Source organism: Cheilinus undulatus, linkage group 22 (genome assembly GCF_018320785.1).
Source record: "Cheilinus undulatus linkage group 22, ASM1832078v1, whole genome shotgun sequence".
Classification (NCBI taxonomy): Eukaryota; Metazoa; Chordata; class Actinopteri; order Labriformes; family Labridae; genus Cheilinus; species Cheilinus undulatus.
Window position 1 is genome coordinate 24,109,336 of NC_054886.1, and position 21,856 is coordinate 24,131,191.

Consider the following 21,856-nt stretch of genomic DNA (forward strand, 5'->3'; position numbering starts at 1 on the left):
GTTCTTGCACATTTGCCTTTGTATTTTTTAACAGTTTTCCTTTAATTATTGCATCTTTACCTTTTAATTACCTCTGCCAAGGAGGTCATGTGATAGGGTGGGTTTGTTTGGCCATTTGTTAGTTTGTTAGTAACATTACTAAAAAAGGAATGGACATATTTTCAGGAAATTTTCAGGAAAAGGCATAAGGAAGAACTGATTAGATTTTGGGACTGATCTGGATCCTGGAACTTTTTTTATGGATTCTGAGATGGGGCTAATGGCGGAGGTCTGCGCTCTCTGAGTTCTTTTCTAGTTATTAATAGTTTTCTTTTTATTGTGTCACATTTTCCAGTCCTACAATTGCAAATTTTCTCACTACTATTTGATGATGCACATTTGCCTTTTTATTTTGCAGCTTTGCCTTTATATTGATTTACATTGCATATTTGCATTTGCACATTTTCCCTGTACTACTACATGATGTCTTTTCATCATTTTTAATTTGCCGTTTTATAATTTCTCATTTACCTTTTTGTTTCAGCTAGTACATTTGTATTTTCATATTTAATTTACCTTATTACTGCATATCTGCCTCTGTTACTGCAAATTTTCCCAAATGTATTTGCACATTTACTTTCCTTACCTCACATTTGCCTTTTAATTATCGCAAATATGTCTTGTAATTTTTCATTGCAGATTTGCATAACAGTGGCCGTAAAAATGGGTTAAAAGTGGCAAAAACTTGCATAAAAAGTGGTACTCATTCCATAAATGCTTAATATAATTTTATATTACATTATAAAATATTTAACTATATTTAAATGTATTGTATTATATATTATTGTACCTTGATATTTAACTCACATGTGCTCTTTTTTCTTTTACCCCATAAATATTCATAAGTTATATTAATATGCTGATCTGTATCTTCAGTCATCTATATATATGGTTCCTCTAGACCAGTGGTTTTCAATCTTTCTTTGCCCAAGGCACACCTAAATTCAAGCCAGAATTTCAGGGCACACCACAACCATATCTTTACAAAATAGCCTTTTACATGTTACAGTAAATCGAGCGTATAGTGTTACTGATAGGCCATGGAATAAAGCGCTACCATATAATTGAGATCAGCTGATCTAATCAAAGTTCACGTCAGCTGATGTGCTCTAGGCATGCTATTGACAAATCATATTCATGCTACCAAAACCTGTCTATGCTTTGCTACTCCCTCGGAAAGCTTCTTTTTACAACCCTCCTCCACCCCAGCTCCTCCTTTACTGTACCTCTTACTTCATCAGTGTCATTCTGTTGTCGTTTATGCCTGTTCTGCTCTGCTTTTTTGTTGTTGTGTAGTTGTAGTAATAACGTATGGTTGTACAAATTCCTACAGCACACCAAGACTTGGCTCAAGACACACCAGTGTGCCTTGCCACACCATTTGAGAACCACAGCTCTAGACTGTATATATATATAATTCCTTTCTTATTGGACCATTTTTGCACTATCCCATGTTCATGTCATACCTTGCTGTGGACATAACTGCCTGCTATTACGTGTACATGTCACTCTACATTAACATGTGTCACTGCTATTGACTTGCACAGAAGGCCAACTGTATATACCTCCTGTCCTTTTAATTTTATTTAATTTTATTTAGTTTGTTGATGTTCCAGCTCTTTTTCAATTAGATTGTTTTTTTTAGTCACTACTCGCTTTTTGCTGTGTTGCTGCAATGCCAGAACTTCCCTTCTGGGGATCAAAAAAGTATTATCTTAACTTAAAAGGTGTTAACAGACGCAATAACGGGTTGACAGAGGCAAAAATAGGTGGGAAGTAGCAAAACTGGCTTAAAAGTGGCAGAAATGGGAAGAAAAGATGGTGAAATGGGTTGGTGATATTTTTTATCAGCATTTGATTTTGATTTGATTTGATTGATTTTCCTCAGCCACAAAATATCAAAAAACAATTTAATTAACAAACAGAAAACATGAGAAAAATATGTTAAGGTATCAGATATTAAGTGTCCACATTGTCATGAGAAACAACTACTTTGTTTGTTACCAAAGTTAAAAAGGTGATCAATCAAGATTACAAATACACAATTATGTGTTGACATAATTATGTGGATACAGAAATGTTGAATAAATTTTCATATATAAATAGGATTAAATAGGTATTAAGGTTGTACGAAAAATAAAAGATACTGCCTGCAAGATGTCACAGAAAATAGCATAGATACATCTGATCTGAAGATAATTATGCAAAAAAAAGATTTGAGCCATTTTAAAGAATTAAATATAGTTCAAATGTGTTCTGTTGAAAAAAAAAATCAATAGGGGAAAATTAGGCATTTTCAAGCATCAAACATTTTGGTTTAAAACTTATGTGTACTTCTTTGATTTAAACTGGGACTTTTTACATCCTTCCAGCTCCCATCAGCAGCTGAAGATACAAAGTGATGTCCAATCACAACTCATCAATGTAGGGCTTTAAGCCCTTGTTTGACACTCAGGATGAGGCTGGGAATCCTCCTGTGCCACAACATAACCCTTGCCTTGAGGGAACCACGTGTGCATGGCTTCTGTCCAACTGCCCGTGTTGCAAAAAGTCAACAGGATGTCAAACACTGTTGGGAAAAAAAGACTGTTTAAACACAATTTGGAATACATAAACAAAAGCAGAAGCTGCTTCACTAACGATAACAAATCACTCACCTTGATTGATGGCAAGGATCTTTGAGTGAAAGTTCTTGCTGTTGTTTTTCTTTACCATGTACTCGTCTATGGGAAGCCTAGCTGTGTGAACCCTCAGCTCTGAGGCCCTGGAAAAGCTCAGCTTCTACAGAGGATAGGAAAAGCAGAAAGATGATTGAGTTTAGGAAACTGAGAAATTAAATCATTTTATATGAAAGGAACAGTCTATAAAATAATTGGTGTCATTCATGTTTGTGTTGTTCAATTATAAAATACCTTAACTTAAATTACCTTCTGGATACTTTCATCTACAAGGCCACCGAGGACATACACCTTGTCAGCATCCACAGTTAGTAGAGCTGAAATAAAAGATACAAGTAAAGAGAAAAACAAGTGGGTGAATGGATTCATGATGGCAGCACATTTTAAGCACATTATTCACATTGCATTTGGCTATTAGTTATGCACGTTATACATTTGCATTTCAATATTGGACACTGGCCTTTCAACTACTGCACATTTGCCTTTACATTTTTGGAGGTTGACTTTGTAGTATTTCACATTGCACATTTTCAATGCATTTTATTATTTTTTGCAGCAAATACATGTTGTTTTTGCACATTTTACATTCACCTTTGTGTTTTTGCATGTTTGCCATTTAAATTACAGCACATTTGCATTTTTGCTATTGGAAAGTTGTCTTTTAATTGCGACACATTTTCCAGTCTTAAAATTGTGCCTTTTCAATGCACTATTTCATAATGCACATTTGCCTTTTCATTTTCCAAGAGTTGACATTTAGGTATTGCACATAGCACATTTACATGTTTATTGTTTCATATTTGTCTGTTTTTTAACAAATGTACCTTATTTTTGCACATTTCCCTTTGTATTTTTGCACAGTTCCCATTTTATTATTTCACATTGGACATTTGTATTTCTATTATTTCACATTTGCCTTTTTTGAAGCAAAATAACCTTGTTCTGTGCATTGAAAATCTGCCCTTTGGGTTTTTCATTATGTCCCATTTTCCTATCTTACAATTACAACCTTTCCCTGTACTATTTTATGATGCGCATTTGACTTTTCATTTTTGCAAAACTGCCTTTTATTTTACATTGCACATTTGCATTTTTATCATTTCACATTCATCTTTTTGTAGCAGATTTACCTTATTTTACATTTGCTTTTGTAATTTTGCATACTTGCCTATTAAATTGTGGCACATTTGCATAACCATTTCACATTTGTCTTTTTGTATCAAGTTTAGCCATGTTCTTGCACATTACATATTTTCTTTTATATTTTTGGACAGTTGCCTTTTATATATTGCATATTTGCCCTTTAAATTATTGGCTTTTACCTTTTCATTGTTGCACATTTTCCAGTCCTACAATTGCACACATTCCCTGTACTATTTGATGATGCATATTTTCCTTTTCATTTCACATTGCATATTTGCATTTGCACATTTTCCCTGAACTACTTCATGATGTAAAACTGCCTTTTCATTATTGCACATTTGCCTTTTTTATACTTTCACATTTACCTTTTTGCTTCATACAGCCCCTTTTGATTTTAATTATATTGAATTTACCTTGTAATGACTGCACATTGCCTCAGTTACTGTACATTTCCCCATATATGTACATTTACTTTCCTTACTTGCATTTGCCTTTTAATTATTGCAAATTTGTCTTGTAGTTCTACATTGCATATTAGCACATCAAACCCTATTGCCTTCCTGCTATGGCTCTGTGTCCTATAGTTGTCTTGTCTTTCAGTTTTATTAATAACTGTGCTATTATTCTTTCATACTGTGTCATATTGCTTTCTCTTCTTTTTGTTGTATTGATAGTGATTTGCATTTGTCTTTTTTAAAACATGATTCACCATTACCAAATCATACTTGTAGCAGTATTAGTATTGGCAGTAGAAAAAGTGATAGTGGCACAGTTTAATGAACTCTTGTGGTCATATTACACCCTCTGCTGGCTTAAAAGATGCACTACAATTCACATTCCTTTCAGAGTCTGATTCCCTGTGGGCAATTCATCAGATATTGTTTTCTGAAACGCTCTTGAGACAAATCACTCAGACCTTCTTCAGCGTCTGGTGTGAGGTAGACTATTGTTTCTGGAGGGAAAAGGTCCAGACAGCTTTCCTCTGTAACATCTATCTGCAATAAAGGGAGAAAGAAATTAATTTTAAAAGTAATCTGAAATCTATTGGTTAATATCAATACTCCTTCTGCTCTACATCACAGGCAGAGGGATACATAATGTTTATTTCTAAATTGAACAAAATTCCAATTACACCATTGTTAAGTGGTTTTAACTGGAGCTACAATACATCTTCAGGTTTCAGATCCTTCCCTCTAAATACGTGTCTGCTGATGATTTTTAAGCTTTTGACTAGAGGTCTCCTATTGTTGAACCCAAAACGATATTCACCATGTAGTTAAGAAAGCCGTCATTCATTCGGATGCATTCCCTGTACAGACGACTATCCTCTCTCAGGTCAGTCAGGAAAAGATGAAACGGTCGAATCGCCTTCTTGTTTGATCCGTATAGCCTTCGTAACTGGCCGGCCAGTCGACTCACCTCCTAATACACACACAGTTAAATACAGGTAAATTATCCCAAAAGATAAATGTATTTTCATGTAAAACTAATATCCAGAACAGAATCAAACACTGTGTTAGGGGGCATTTTGAGGCTCACCTTGTCAGACATGCTGTCTGTCATACTCAGATCAACACAGAGTTTGAGCCCTGTGGACTGAGCTTCAGCCAAACGCTCTCTAATGATCGCTTTCATGACTCGTTTGGTAAACTGAGGAGTATCTGCAGTTGCACCTACATGACAAAAACACAGGAAAGGCATGCATTGTATTGGAGGAGATCTAGGCTAAAATCCCTTTCACAATGAATTTAATAAAGTTTGTTTCTTCATCACTTAATCTTTACCAGACTCCTGCTCACGGTTGAGCTTCCTCCTCTGCTTCTCTTCTTTCCTTTTGTTTTTCTTTGCTGCCAGCTGCCTCTCCCAGTTTCGCTGCTTCCTCAGGACATTTCTCTGTGTATAAAAGGACAAAACCATCACCTTTATAAGTGCATAAAACTCAAGACGTCACAATTTTAACTTCATTACCTACAAATTTGACTGTTTCGAGTCAAGCTTGTTTCAGCTGAGGCCAAAGATAAAGCTTATCTCCATCCTTAAGATTTAGTGATCCTAATATGTGCATTTATAACATCTAGGCTTGATTATTGCAATTCTCTGTATGTGGCCAGGACCCCTTGTTGGTTCATAATGCAGCTACTTGCCTCCTAATTGGCAAAAAAACAGAGGGACTTTACCTCTGTGTTGCTCTCTCTGTACTGGCTGCCTGTTTGCTACAAGATTGAGTTTTAAATTTTGTTTTAGTTTTAAAACACCTAATGGGTTGGCGCTGCCTTATTTAAGTTCATTGCACCATGTTCAGATAATAGCCAGAGTGCTGAGGTCCACCAATCAGCTGCTCCTGAATGAGTTTGAAACAAAACTGAAACCTAAAAACTAGGGCTGATCCAGATGCACCAAACCTGTTGAGCAGATACCACTTCATACAAGATCTGCCCCCACTTCTGAACATTTCAAATTGTTTTATCCAAACAGATGTAACAGGAACGTCTGCTTTAATATTATGATGTTTTATTCAAATAGATTTTACTGTTATTTTAAAGATTATTTTATCATGTTTTGTGTACTCTTGGTTCATGTCTTATCTTTCAAAGTAAGATCTGTAAAGCACTTTGGTTTAACTTAGTTGTTTAAAACTTGCCATATAAATAAGGTTGACTTGAATTCGAAACTATCTGAAATATCCATTAAAACCTTTGATCTTGTTTAAAACGGTGAAAATACACTATATGGACAAATGTGTAGCGTTGTCAAAAAATGTTGTGGTATGCTGAAGCATTAAGATTGACCTTCATTGGAGATAAGGGGTCTAGACAAACCTGAAAAACAGCCCCATACCATTATACTGCAGTTAATGTTCTCCCAGGATCCACTGAACCCAGATTGCCCGTCTGACTGCCAAACAGAGAAGCGTGATTGGTCACTCCACAGAACACGTTTCCACTGCGCCACACTCCTGTGTTGGTGCGCTTTACACCACTCCATCTGACGCTTGGCAATGGACTTGGTGATGTGAAGCTTGCGTGCAGCTGCTCGGCCATGATTCATCCCAGGAAGCTCCCGCCGCACAGTTTTTGTGCTTACATTAATGCCGTGGAAGTTCAGAACTCCTCAGCTATGGAATCAGCAGAGCATTGGCAACTTTTACGCACCATGAGCCTTAGCAATCGTTCACCCTGCTCTGTGATTTTACGTGGTCTTCTGCTTTGTGGAAGTTGCTGTTGTTCCTAAACACTTCCACTTTCTGATAAAATCAGTTACAGTTGAATGTGGAATATCCAGCAGGGATGAAAACACATAAACCATCTTATTGCAAAGGTGGCATCCATCACAGTACCACGTTTGGAGTGCATATGGAGACTGCATGGCATTTTACTTTGTTTTAAAACCCTTTTATGAAAAATTTTCTTCTCACATCTTAATTAATAAATGTGATTTAAATGAGTGGGTTAACAAACTTACTGAACATCCAGCATCTTCTCTCCCTGGCCTGTCTTCAACCACATCAGTCTCAACATCAATATGAAGTAGATCCATCTCTGCTGAAATTTCATTCAGCTCCACATCTGAGACAATCTGGGCCATTTCTGAATCCTGCCCTGAGCAGCTGATAATGCATCACCTGAAAACAAAACCACGTTATTTTCCTTTGCAAATGTCCAAACATTTATGTAATTTTATTTACGAGAAAGGGGCAAATTACGTGAGATCGATTAGGCTTTTAAATAAAAGAAAAGTCGATTTAAGCGATACTAACATCTACTTGTAGAAAGCCTGCTCGTGTATTTAGGTCGAAGCGTCTAAAAATAGTCATGTCAGCACTTCTAGTCTGTTAAATTAAAAGCAGAATGTGTAATTTTGAAGCTCAAAAGGGATAACGTACCTCCTCTGAACTGTGCTAGGAACATGTGAGCGTCGCATGGAAATGACGTCAGAGTAAACAAACGGCGGGGAACGGGAGGGGGACGCTAAGAACCGTAGACATCAAGACGTTTCCATATCTATGCTGGAAACAGGAGGCGGGATATGAAATTGTTTAATATTTTCTTTCAGAAATATCTTTCCATAAAGCGTTTTGACACATTTATAAATATGTTTTTAATCTGTGGTTTGTGCAATGTTGAGAACAATAACAAACAATACGTTGCTAGGTATCGTCGACATTTCAACCAGAGGAGGGCAGTGAAATTCCACTATATTATCCTACGTTGACATTTTCAGTCAGCAAATCTTCACAATAATATGTCAAATGTACCTAACCTGAGGTGAGGTGGAAAGATTTCAGGACTACTGGACTCGAGTAAATGTACATTTACTCTGGTTAAAATTTACTGAAGTAAGAGAAAAGTAATGGTCAATGAATACACTCAAGTAAAAGCAGAGGGTATTTCATTTAAAGTTTAATTTAATTTCTAAGTAGATACTGAGGATGGAATAAATAATAAAAAAAAGTATTACATTAAAATATGGACTTATGCAATTTTTTAATAGAAGCAAGTGCAATATTTCTCTAAACTGAAATATTTGTCAAAATACCAATGCTTTTTTTTTCTTTTTGACAGATGCTGTGGGGACCAAACTTTAAAATTAACTAAAATAAATAAACATAAACATATTGTTGTTCAATTTATCTTACATTTCTTTTAAAACACATGTAATTTTTAGCCTTAAGCAGTGAGATTAGTGTGATCTCACCTGTCTCATCTATTACAAATCATATTTGTTAATAATAGCTGGCAGGTGGATTTCTGTAAAAGTGATCAAACATTAAGCCAGTCTAGATAAAATCCTTTCCATTTAAATTGTTCTTTTGGCTTGCTTTCATAGCTGTGATGATTTTTAAACCAAACAAGTTCCCTTAATACTACTTTTTTTACTTTGCACATTTTCTGAATTTAATAATCCTCAGGGGGACCGGATGGGAAGCTGGGGGAGGCCTGATCCAGCAGCCAGTTGATAATCACTACTCTACATACCGTGCAAGCTTTCATGTGTCATTTTTTAGAATATTTTGCAAAGAATCCTACTTTCCAAAATGTTGCATGTTTTGTTTTATTAAAAATTAAAAAATAAAAATGATCATTCCTCTTAATGCAATAAATATGGAATTTGCAATATGAGTAAAAAAATAATCACAATTTTATATATATCTTTTTTTAAAATCCTTCAGCCCTAATTTACTTCCATATCGATGTTTGCACCACAGATGTTTGGCAGGGCTCTGTTATGTTGTCGTGATGAATGCTAACAAGGCTGTGCAGTAAGTAAATCAGTCAGTTTCAGGGGTGGAAAGTAACTCCTTTCCACTTGTACCTTTTTTGAACATATTTTGAAATCAGTACTTTTACTACTGAAGTAAGTTTTAACCACAGTAAGGGTACTTTTTCTTGAGTACTATACTCTAGTGTTTTTTTTTCCACCTCTAGTGACTACACAGTAGCACAGAGAGACAGAATGATTCCACACATCCCAAAATAGCAAAAACGGGAGTGTTGAAATCTCAGGGTAAAACAATTTTGAGTTAATTTTAACTCCCAAAATTTAATATTTCTCCATTCTGGGGGAAATGGTCTTCAATGTTGGAGTTATTTAACTCCAGCACATCTAAACACTGTAGAGTTTATATGTCTTTAGTTGTATTTGGATGTTGCCTGCTGTACAGTGATCCCTGCTGGGATTCATGTGGTTCATGTTTCTTTCATATTTTTAGTGGATTGTTTGAGGTGAGACACATCTGCACTGTGGGTGAAGTTATCCACTGACTTCGAGTTCCTGCCTGCAACTTTAAGTGCTTTTAAGGGATGCATATTACATTTTTCTCATCATTGTGTGTTGTCATACTATGAGTTACTGCCACTATGTCATAATGTAAACATTTTCAAAAGTGTAATTTAATTGGACCAATATAAACACTTTCAAAGGGTTTGATTTAAACTCTTTCAGTTTCATCTTTGTAACTTTTGCTGTGTGTTTTACTTCACTATAGAGGCAAGACTTTACCTGAACAACCTGGTTGGAGATCTATTCTCTTGTTGTTCTTGCCAATAAGGAAAGATAAAATTTTACAGTACAACTCCTCAGTATCTATTTAGTACTCAGTATGTAAAATAAACTTTAAATTAAATGTTTCTTACTTTTACTTGAGTAGATTTATAGACCAATACTTTTGCTTGTGTTTAAGTAAATTACAACCAAAGTACCTGCACATTTTCTTGAGTACAATATTGATGTGCTCTTTCCACTTCTGGTCAATTACTACTGATCAGACGTCATTGATACTACTATGATTGTAGATCAATAAAAACATGTAATTCATATTGCTTCATAACATAATTAAATTTCATCCTTAAATTTTACTTTTAAAATTACTGAAGTAAATGTAAATTTATTGGAAGAAACCTACTCAGTTAAAGTAATTTGAGTAAATGTAATTACTTTCCACCTCTGCACACCAGATGGACTGTTTCATATATCAATTGCATGAAATAAGCCTGATGACTGACAGGCTTATTTATGGCTCTGGCCAGTCCATCTGCTTTGCAAGGGTGAAATATACCAAAAGGGTCATAATATTTTTTCCTCGATATTTAATGGAAAATTGAGCAGAATATCAATATCTATAATGCATTCATTTGTTGCACACAGTGACAGCTACTTTTGTGACATTTTGCACAAGTCAGTTGCAGTTTCAGCCACTTATTAACATAATCTCATGAAGTTTGACAAAGTGGTGAAGTCCAGTACTGAAGTTATTTTGGGGGCGAGCACGATTCGTCTTACTTTCTGAAGCTTCTGTTTCTGAGCATGCGCAAACGAGCCCACGAACGCAAGAACTTTTCAGGTGGTGAGTTCAATCTGGCGATTTTATGTTTTCTGACCTGTGAATGATATTTAATACAGGGTGTAACCGTGTTATACCTCGATACTTCGGAGTATCTGAGGTTGTTAACTACTTATGACAAGAATGCTGTAATAATTCAAATACTGCTGTTGGTCGTCGTGTAATTACCGTTGAACGTAGCATTGGCACATTAGCATTAGCCAGTTAGCTAATTGTTTTAACGTTAGATTCCCTTAGGATATCTTGCCAAAAACTTGTATAGGTGTTTTTTTTCGCACGATATTGATGGTTCGAACGTGTGAGTAATGCAAAATTACTCTATTGTTTATTTTAAATTCAATAAGGTCTGGGGAAAAATACAAGTCTAGCTTGTGCATCATGCTGCCCAACTTTGATCTTAATGTTGGCTGTAGCTTTTAATTAACCTAGCTAAAATGTAATGACGTAGTTTTGCCATTACACCAACATTTAACGAGCAAGCTACCTTCCTGTAGGTAAAGCTGTTAATTAACTATTAGCTACTGCATAAGCCCTGACATTTAGGATTTTAGATGTCCCTTTTTAAATCTTTTTAAATGCTGCATTAAAAATTAATGATTCACTGATGACAAAACACTGTCTGAATTTGAACAAGCATCTTCACGACTGCTGTCTTCACCTTATTCTGTCCTACTCCGTCTTTTTCGTTGAAGGAGGCTGATGTTATAGTATTTAATTAAAGCTAAGGTTATATCGACTGATTAAAGTCTGTCTCTACAATTTATTAGGAGTCATAGTGGACAAAATAACGCATGGAAGAGCCATCATCAATTGTGTGTCCAAAAACAATATGACGTGCCGGGTTTCTCCCATTTTTTAAGAGCATCCAAAACAATCATAGGCTACATTTCTTCTACTTTTACCACATTGACAAGCCAGTCAAACAAACCCTCCTTTTCAGATAAACTTTTTTGAGGGTTCACAGAACACGTGTTTATAATAAATCGGGTGTGTCTTCTACAACGATATGTCGTCATGCTCCGGAACCTTCGTTTCTTATTGTTTGTAGTCGGTTGTCAAAAGTGGTACACGCGGCACGGTTAGCTCTTTTCAACAATTGTTTTTATTTTTGTCGCATTTTCCACGACTGGATCTTCTAGCACTGACTTATTTCCACGATCTATGTACCCACCACCCAGGCAAAGAACATGTTTTGGCGATGTTTTCACGTCTTGACTCAAAATACAAAATTGTTGTTAGCGTTGGGGCTAACACGTAGTCATACTGTAATACAGCAGCCAATGAGAGACGAAGATTACTGATTTATGCAAAAACAGAGCATTGTGGGTTATCATAGAGACACACTTTATAGCGTGTTTTACAGCTTAAAGATATTTTTGTTGCGTATGGCTTATATCCTGTTGTATTAATCGGTTTATAATTTGTTAGATGTTTAGATTACGGTTTAATATAAACAATTTGCTTGGTGTGATCACCATGACTGTGAAAGACATTGTCGCCATACTAGGTGTTTCAGAAGCGTTTGGGAAAGCAAGACTATACTTTCAGGGATCATTTCTATAGTTTGTAACTTGAGAAATGTGTTTCTAAACTGTATGGTCTCGCTAACCACGATGATGAGGTGGTGATACTCTTTCCTGAGCGCGAAGCGGGCAGAGAGACTTGATTTAGTTCATATGCTCTCTGCTTTTGATGACCGTTCACTGTTTCCTTTGGAGACAATGAGGGAGAGAGTATGATCAGAGTGGTAGTGCAATACTGTTAAAAGTAAATACTTCATAATATGTACTGAGGTGGATGAGAATCACAATTATCCTTGGTGATCTTTGAAATTTATGGTATTCCAAACTTTAAATAAGATGTATCGAGTTTTAAAAGCAGGTTCTATATTACAAATTTGTCAGAGAAAATGTGTTCTTACACCAGAGTTGTCAAACTCAAGATAAAATATTCCTTTATTGGTCCCACAAGGGGAAATTGAAATTTACAGCAGCAAAAAGTAGACAAGGCCCGGGGGCCAAATCCGGCCCATCATATCATACGATATTTTTATTAGAAGTGGCCCGCCTGTATGAGGTCTGCAGATTTCCTCCAGCAGAAAAAGATAAACTTAACCTTGTTGATTTATAATATCCTTGCTGAGTCATGAAAATGAGAAAAAGGAAACATTGATAAAGATTTGATAAAAAGTCAGGAATGTAGAGGAAATTGTTTTCTCTATATTTTCAATTTTGCATCTCACAGTTATGACTTAAAGTTATGGTTTGACTGTTTATTTCATATTTTAACCTTTACATCTCATAACTTTTACTTTTATCTCATACCTTTTAGATTTATTATTTTAAATTTTAAATCCTATTTTGGCCTTTTAGAGTCATGATTTTGACTTTTAGCTCATGTTTTGATCTTTTTCAACTCCTAACTTTGACTTTTATCTAGTTTTTTATCTTTTAAACTCATGACATTTAATTTTATTCCATATTTTGACTTTTAAAACTCATGAATTTGAAATTTAATCTCATATTTTGACATTTTAAACTTGTGATTTCGATCTTTATCTAATATTTAGATTGTTAAATATCATGATTTTGATTTTTTTTTGTCTCAGTTTTGCTTACCATTCCAACTTCTAACTTTGACTTTTACCTTGTTTTTTACCTTTAAAACTCATGAATTTTTAATTTTATTTCATATTTTTACCTTTAAAACTCAAGATTTTGACTTTTATCTCATTTTTAAACATGTTTTCAGTACTCTATTTCATATTTTGCCTTTTAAAAACATTACTTTGACTTTAGATGTCATGTTTTTATCTTTAAAACTTGTTAGATTTTGAGTTTTTAACTTATGTTGAACTTTTAAATTCAAAATCATGCAGGTTGACACTCAATGGTTAAATATTGACCCTGTTGGGCCCTCAGGTTAGACCCAAACTCAGAATCTGGCCCCTGCTGTGATTGAGTCTGACACCCCTGTCCTACACAGTCAAAAAGAAAACTGTGGGGCATTTGATAAAATAACTAACAGCCGGTTTTAAAGAACCAGCATGAAAACATTTGCGTAATTATTACTATTGAGTAATTATCTATGTGTGGATGGTGATAAAATAGCTAATTATAGTCAACATTCACCATTAAATGATTCATACTTAATAATATAATTTGTTTTTTTTAATGTATGCTTTCATTGTGGAAGTAACAGATCGTATTTATTCATTAGTATCAAGTATATTTTTAGGATGTGGTCATATTGTTATAAAGTATTTTTCTCTGTTTTTGCTTTAGTGTTCCTCATATTATGGGGCAGCACAAGCGCGGTGATATGTTGTTGGTAATGGGATTATAGCCGAGGATACGCGTGGTGTAATAACAGTGTTTCTCCAGGCTTGAGTCTCACTCTTTTTTTCTAAAGTACAAATGTGGGCTTGCCTTTGGAGCTTTTTGTTGGGGTAGGCGGGTATTTTACTCCACCTGCCAAGAAAACCGCTTGGACAAATTCCGCTCTGCTTGCCTGGAGAGACACTCAAAACTTTTTGTCAAAGCACCAGAGGGTCTCTCCTCTCTTTGAATAGGCGCTGACCGTTCATTACTCCGTGTCAGAGACTGACGTGAGAAAGTGGAGGAGGATTCGTTCTGGTCTTGGAGACTCTGCATGCTGGTTCTCTACGCACGGGCCAAAGGAAAAGGTCGAGTTTATGGGCGAAGGCAACTTTTTAAGGATTTATTTTGGAGTTAAATCCACCTTGATGAACTGGACTGTAGAAAATAACTTCGCGTAGTTGGCCACACTCGTCCCTGGTGAAAACATGACACGCAAATGATGTTTAACACTTCTATAGATGGAGGCTCATTCTCTAAAAATTTGGAGGACTTCGACTCTATTCGCAGTGTTCTGCTGTACAGGTCAGTAAAGCCTTTAATAGAGAGCACACTTAAAGTTGTATGCTTTTTTTTTAGCTAAAGGTATCTCGCCAGAAGTTTGCTAAATACCAGAGGGGATTTAAAGCCTCGTGCGAGTGTGCAGGGAGGTTAAAATAGAGGGCAACTAAATAAAATTATGCTCATTAATAAGATCAGATAATTGTTTTCATTGAAGAATTGTGCCACCCCCTTCGGAAGATGCGTTGTTCTATTCAGTTGTTGGTTTGAAGACTTCCTAAAGCGTGGTTTTCATTTATTTAAACCCGCATTGTAACATTTCAACGAAAACGTGGTTATTGAAGTCTTTTGCCGGCGTTCATTTCCTAAATGTGATGTCGCACATGTCTCTTAAGGTCTAAGTTTTACTGTAAACATAAAATGAGGAGCTCTGTAGTGTTGTCTGTGTGACTACTGCATAATTCATTGGGATGAGAGCTTCACGCTGCCAAGTAAACTGGCACATTACTACATTTACCCTTAACTAGCTCGTACCAATGAAACAAGGAATACCGAGCTCTGAAAGCTTCAGTGTAGCCAGGGGCAACCGCGTCGTCATCCAATCAGATGGGGCGCCTTCGTGTCACGTGTTACACTAGAACGCTCCTCAGCGCATAAAACAATATGGCGCTAGTATTTTACCGTTTGTTTGCCTAAAAGTTGTCTGTTAAAGACGCATTTTGTGATTTCCAGAGAGAAATACACCGTCTCATAGACACAATGGCCACCGCTAACGGCCGCCATTGTATCGAAAAAGGGAATTCAAGCGGGCGAAAGGAAGAAGAAAGCTCCGAGCACGATAACGATAGTGACAACGTTTCTACATCATCGAGTTACAGCTCCGACTACTCTGAGTAAGATAGATTAACACAGAAACTACAAAAAACTAGTAAACCGTTTGAATTTTCAGGGGAAAACATGAGAGCCGCTGAAATCTGCGTGTGACGGCATGAGTTGATTGTTGTTGAAGAAGCTAGTTTACAGAAAGTTATCACTGTTTTAAAGAAGATGCTGGGCATAAACACTTGTGTTGTCAGTTTGGTGTTTAACATCACAGATATGAAAACAAGGCTGTGGTTTGTGGCTGCTCATGATAACTTTTTTTTGCACACAGCTGCTGTATGAGTAGTTGTAAAAGTGCTCAAATGTTAAGCAATGGTTAGCTTTGCCAAAGAGGGTGTGCCACTTCATCCACAGAGTTTCCACCTCTTCTTCTATGTGCTTTTCATAGCTCTGGGGAATGTTTTCAATTAAGGAGGTTAACCTTCATAAATAATTGCATGGCCCATGCAATACTCTGAATTTATGGGCTACCACTCCAAGCGGCCCACCGCAGTCTTCAAAGCAGGTTTAAAAAAGATACTATCATATTTACTCCCACCCTTTGGTCAAGCTTTGATCAAATAGTAGTTTAGCTCAGCGGTTCTCAACTGGTGGGTCCAGACCTAAAAGTGGGTCCCTCAGTAGATGTACAGTAAATTCATACATATATTTTTAGGTCATCCTATGACCTAAAAATGATGCATGATGATTTTAGGTCATCATGCATGCATTCTTCTGTAATGATGTTCTTTGAACATGCTTGTTTTGTCCTGTCTCTTTATTCAATTATGTTGTATTACATTTTGGGTCCAAACTGCAAAATCTTAACTAAACAAATCAAGTGGTTGGAGATGTTTAAAAAATTGGTTTCCCTTAAGGATGGGGTGGTGGGTCCTGATGCCTGACGAGTGGAGAACTGGTTTAGATGTTAAACCTTTTTTAGTTCTTGCCCCATCACAATGTGTGCAGAATAAGCAGCCAATAAAAGTCTATCAAAAACCATTCCAAGCTCACCATCACAATCTAAAAACAAGGTGGGAATATGATCTTATCCTGAAAGGGTACCTGTTGGAAAACAAGAAAAAACACATGTAGTAAACCTCTATTATGCTCTGCCTTCTATCTTTTATTTAATGTTTGTCATATTTAACTTGGTCTCTATTTTCTCTCAGTGACCTGGAACCAGAATGGCTGGATGATGTCCAGAAGAATGGCGAGCTTTTCTACCTGGAGCTGAGTGAGGGTGAAGAGGAGGCTGCCTTAGCCCAAGCCACCCACAATCAAGGTGTGTCCACCAATCATGTCCGCTTTAGCGACAAGGAGGCAGAGATAATCACGGAGCAAAACAAGAAGCAGCGGTGCAGCTCACGCAAGAAAAGTGAACATGCAATCAAAAAACTAGCCCGGATCTTAAGGAGGAAACGCCGGCCGTCTCAGCGCAGAGGAAGCGGGAAGGATGGGGGTAAAGATAACTCATCTCCACCATCTATCCTGAAGAACCAGCCGAGCCAAAGGCAGGGTGTGATGGTGCAGCAGCAACAGCTGAAGGAAGTGTGTGTCTATCTCAACCCTAAACGTCTTGGAGGTACATCAACACCTCTGTCTGACAGAGGGGGCCTTCTTGAAGCACTGTTGGGGGTGGTGCATCGGCCCTCCTGGAGCAGAGGAACAGGAGACCCCAGAGCAGTCAGACAAGGGGAGAGACTTACTGTTCATGGACTGATACCCAACAGCCCAGCCATCAAATGTGGACAGATACTAATTGGTAAGACATAAATTCAAACTGGTTGCTGGTTTATCCTCAAAATTACATAACACAATCACATTTGGTTTTTTTAGGTTGTTTGGTCTTGTTTGATAAACACATTTGAAGTATATTCGCCACAGTTTAACCCAAAAATTCTACCCTAAGAAGAACCTATTACCCTCTAATGCGGCTAAGAATTGATTTCAGTAACAGTCATTTGTTGAGTCATAAACCAGCTCTGACTCATTCATTTCCACACCACACACATGCACTGCCAAAGCACAGGCTGCAATAAATACAGCAAAGTCATAGTGTCAGAGAGTTTGACACAAGACAGACAAATATAGCTTTGTAATTCAAGTAGTAGATTTGCAATGGTAGCCTAGTAAAGGGAGTGAGTATGTATCCTGTTTTCCAGTTAAATTCATGCTGATTCTGCATACTGAATCCTTGGTAACAAACTGAGGAAATACAAACCATCCCAGCGGTTTTAAAGTTCAACTCTGTTGTAAAACCCAAACTGTTGAGCAAGTTTAATAGCTGATTCTCTTGGCCAACTCAGAGCAGCAGCTATTGAAAATTTTAGCACAGATTAGTAAAGCGAGTGAAACTTCAAATGCAGGTCAGGTCTGGTTCTGAAATCTGTCTGCCTCTCTGAAGTGATTTTCTTCAATCTGCACTAATGATCAGACAGCTTTTACTAGCAGACCGAGGAGCACTGGTTGTGCTCTGCCACAAATGACTACCCACATCAGTAACTGTTTAGAGAAGCTTTTATGCAGCACTGCTCCATGCTTTAGCAATTAGAGTGGTTGAATACCTGAAATAGCTCCGTTACTGAGATGGTAATGAATGCACACAGGCAGGTGAAGCTCTTTACTGGGTCTCTACAGTGAGGTGCAGAGTAGAAAAAGGCATTAGAAGGAGTACAGTTATTCTTAGTGGCATATTAGCTTAGATAGTATTTAATTCAGATTATGCTTGTGTCAAATGTTTCAACAAAATGGCCCAGACAGTGTTAGCCATGCTTGTTGTTTATGTAAAATATATTGCTTAAGTTTGAGGGAATTTCTACTAACTTTGCAAAAGAAGAGACAAAACAGGACAACATATTAAATAATCCTGATTTCCTTCACTGCAAAAGTTAATGTGCCTTGATTTCATTTGGAACTCATTCCATGTTCTTCCCATTTCTGCTACTAAAAAGATTTATGTATGAACGTTAGGTAATCATTAAAAAATGAGAAAACACAGTCACAATTATGAAATAAAAAGCCAAAATTGTCAGATAGTAAGTTATAATCATGTGATTGAATGTCAAAATAATGAGATTAAAGTAAATTATGAGACAAGTAGTAGAAATTATAACCTAGAAAGTCTTATGGAAGTCAAAATGATAACTATATCTCATATTTACCTCATAATAATGACTTTCTATCTAAAAATTTTGACATTTATCTCGGAATTTATTCTTTTGATTTTATCATTTTGACTTTAAATTTCATAAGTTTGACATTTTATCTCATCATTTTGACATTTTATGTTATAGTGATGACTTCTAATGATTCAGTTTTTTATCTCATAATTTTTTTTACATCTGTCTAATAATGCAGACTTTTTATTTCATCATTCTATCTCTTAATTTGACATCTGTCTCATAAGATGGAATATCTTTTCCTCAAAAAAAAATCCTCCTTTTTATCTCATATTTTTGATATCTTTCTGATAATTATGACATTTTATCTTATAATTTTAACATTTCATCTCATAATTTCATCTTTTTATCTCATAGTTTCGACTTTTTTTATCTTATTTTTGATTTTTAGTTCATAATATTGACTTATCACATAATTTGACTTTTTAACTGATAATTTTGACCTTTTATTATTTCAACATGTTACGTCCTAATATTGAATGTTTCATCCCTGTCTTATCCCATAGTTCTGACTTTTTCACCATAATTAATAATAATTAACTAGTAATTAATTTCTCATCTCATAATGTCAATGTTTGTATCATAATTGTCACTTTTATGTCATAATTTGAATGTTTTTATTTTGATTTTGACATCTATCTCATTATCTCATAAATTTGACCTTTTATCTCTTAATTATGATTAACCATTTCATGATTTTGACGTTTTATCTTAAAGATTTGACTTTTTTATCAGATTGATTTACAGATTTTATTTTAGTTTTAATTACCTGAGTCTAATATTTTTCTTTTAAAGTGTCTGAATGGGGTTCCATAGTAATCAATCAATCATTATTTTTCTCTTTGTTGATTATCCCCTCTATTTTGATAAAGCTATATATTTCTCCTTCTTTATGTTTTATGCTTTATTAATTGAAACATTTTTTTTATTTAAACATTCATTTTGTTCACGCTGCCCTCAGGTGATGTGCTTGTAGCTGTAAATGATGTGGATGTAACCTCAGAAAACATTGAGAGGGTTTTGTCCTGCATCCCAGGGCCAACACAGGTAAGGCTCATTTTTAGTCTTCTTTATTGTCTGCTTTTAAAGCCATTGGCTGTCATGTTCTACAGTTTTACATTTACACAAGTTGTTGCACAATGTCTCCTCTTGTATGGTTGTTTTCATTTTTCTGTATGATTGCATTTTGATTTTCACAATCTTGGCTTGGCACAAACACCATCTTTGTCACTAAGTATAGAGCTTAAACTACTTTCAAATGTCCTGGTTATTCCGAGCTGCTTAACTGTGAATGGAAAGCAAAAGTCAGTGCTGTTTGACATTAGAAAACCTTCAATTACTGAGAAATGATCCTTTCATTGGTAGCTGAAAAATCCATGCCTCAGTCATGCATTTTTCGCCAAACAGCAGACCATCAAAAAGTAGGAATCTAGGAAATAACAGAGTGTGTGTGAGTTGATGTCAAACACGACGCTTAGATGGGACTGCGGTACAACTCTGTTTCAGTGCCACAGGAAGCTGTTGTGGGATTGAAAGCTCGGCTGATTAGAAGATACAGTCGGAAACTAAATTATATTGTGGGGAGAGAGCAAGGAAAGTATGTATTGTGGAAAAAACTTTGCTTGGGCACCACAAAGATTTTCAAACACTTGAAATAGAGTTGTTTGCAGATAGAAGGATGTTATTTTGTGAGTGAACATGAAGGAAGAATTTTTTTTTAATCAAAGCAAGCTTTCTTGGATTAATTAAAAGCAGTACTCATTAAGTTGTTGGAAGAGGAATTAGCATTAAAATCAGTCTACCATGCACTTTACACACCCTTAAAGCTTGACAGTCATCAGTTTTCTCCCTCATGTGTGCATCACGCGAATAATGCTAAATAACTGACATCAACAGTCTGGAATCTTAGTAAAAACAAGCTCCGTTCTAACCACATCCTTATTATTTATGATGGGAAAAAGTGCTGCAGTTAGTTCACTCTGCCTTTTTATGCAGGGGTTTCTACAAATATATGTTTAGATGTAGATGTTTTCAAGGTTTTGTGGCATTTTTATGTCTATGTTTCCAGCCTTTTGCTTTTTCTGATAAAAGCTATTTCCTGCATCCATCATGAACTCTCTCCATCATTACCCTCTTAAGTCAAGCACTGAGTGAGCCCATTAGTCGAAAGGCACATCCACATGCTATCTCACCAGTCCTTGGTTCTTCTTTAATAATACTTCTTACGTTGGCTAACGTGGCTGGGAGCCCAGAGGCAGGCGCCTGCTGGAGAGAGGGTGGCCTGTGGTTTGTGCTGACAGACCTTGGAGGGTTCTTGGAGTGATCGCTGGATTTGAAAAATACTGTTTCAACATTTTTAACCGGGGAATGTGATCTTTATTTTTTGGTTGGCACCACATGTAGGAGTAGGAAAAGTAGAGACCTCAATTTTTGGAAAGTCACAACCACAAAGCTTCGGTTATTTATTCATCAGCACACTAAATGACTTTTCTAAAATAGCTGAAGACACAGAGGAGTCTAAGTTAAGAACTGCACTCTGTAGACCAGTTTAAGGACTCATAGCATATCAGAAGTAAACAGCATAGTTCACAAACTGTGTAGCAGCCAGTCATCAAATTGCTGGGGCGTAGCTGGTAAAAGTGTAGTGGTTATAATTTATAACTGCATCCTTAAGGTCTTTTACATTTGAGGGTTAAATCCCAGAGCACCCTTCAGTGTTCCTCCTTCCTCTTTGGAGGTTTTTTGGGACCAGCTCTGCTGTCTTCGTAGGAAATTTCCTTTCATGCATTACTATAACACAGATTATTACAACTTCAGTTCTAAAGAAGTTGTGAGTTATAATCTTCTACAGTTGTACAAGTACAAAATAAATATGTTTCAACCAAAAACACCGCAATGTTTGACTTCACGTCATCCTTATGTGCTTTTTGACTACATGTGTTTATATGTAGCTTTGTTTCTCTCTCCCTGTGACTTTCTATGAATGGCAGTTGAAAATAGAGCGCAATAAGCAAAGTTAGACAAATACTTCATGAAATAAGAGGAGATTGTCTCTTGTTTTGCCACTGTTTCTTTTGGGTTTCAGAGGTCTGGTTTTAATACTGTTAAACACACTAAGACAAGCACACACACACAAAGATCCCTGCTATTTGTTAACTGCGGTTGGGCCGGATGCCGGTGTCACTTTCTCTCTGACAATTGCAATCCTGCTATTCCCCATCCAGCTTATTCCTG

General features: G+C 36.2%; 2 protein-coding genes and 1 non-coding gene across 6 annotated transcripts in view; 2 read left to right on the plus strand and 1 right to left on the minus strand.

Moving 5' to 3' along the window:
* Positions 1–1,935: 1,935 nt before the first annotated feature.
* Positions 1,936–7,810, minus strand: trmt10b (tRNA methyltransferase 10B). 2 transcript variants are annotated; one of them, XM_041778700.1, is made up of 9 exons: positions 7,744–7,810; positions 7,323–7,482; positions 5,645–5,753; positions 5,400–5,533; positions 5,130–5,282; positions 4,777–4,855; positions 2,967–3,034; positions 2,697–2,820; positions 1,936–2,608 (listed from the first exon to the last, which is right to left on the minus strand). In XM_041778700.1, exons 2-9 carry the CDS (start codon positions 7,443–7,445, stop codon positions 2,472–2,474), a joined length of 927 nt encoding a protein of 308 aa, XP_041634634.1. In that variant the 5' UTR covers positions 7,446–7,482; positions 7,744–7,810; the 3' UTR covers positions 1,936–2,471. The 2 variants fall into 2 exon arrangements, with proteins under 2 accessions (XP_041634634.1, XP_041634635.1); XM_041778701.1 differs by lacking the exon at positions 7,744–7,810 and adding an exon at positions 7,618–7,743.
* Positions 7,811–12,233: 4,423 nt separating this feature from the next.
* LOC121505099 lies at positions 12,234–12,450 on the plus strand. The gene has a single exon (XR_005991522.1). It is a non-coding gene; the product is annotated as a small nucleolar RNA U3 (small nucleolar RNA).
* A 1,778-nt stretch (positions 12,451–14,228) lies between these two features.
* intu (inturned planar cell polarity protein) overlaps positions 14,229–21,856 on the plus strand; it is a 31,412-nt gene continuing 23,784 nt past the window's right edge. The window contains exons 1-3 of one of the 3 annotated variants that reach the window (XM_041778991.1): positions 14,229–14,603; positions 16,613–17,205; positions 19,584–19,669. In XM_041778991.1, coding sequence (XP_041634925.1) covers positions 14,518–14,603; positions 16,613–17,205; positions 19,584–19,669 — 765 coding nt within the window. In that variant the 5' untranslated portion in view covers positions 14,229–14,517. Of the gene's footprint in view, positions 14,604–15,259; positions 15,473–16,612; positions 17,206–19,583; positions 19,670–21,856 lie in introns of those variants that run through there. The other 2 variants (XM_041778989.1, XM_041778990.1) reach the window with 2 other exon arrangements.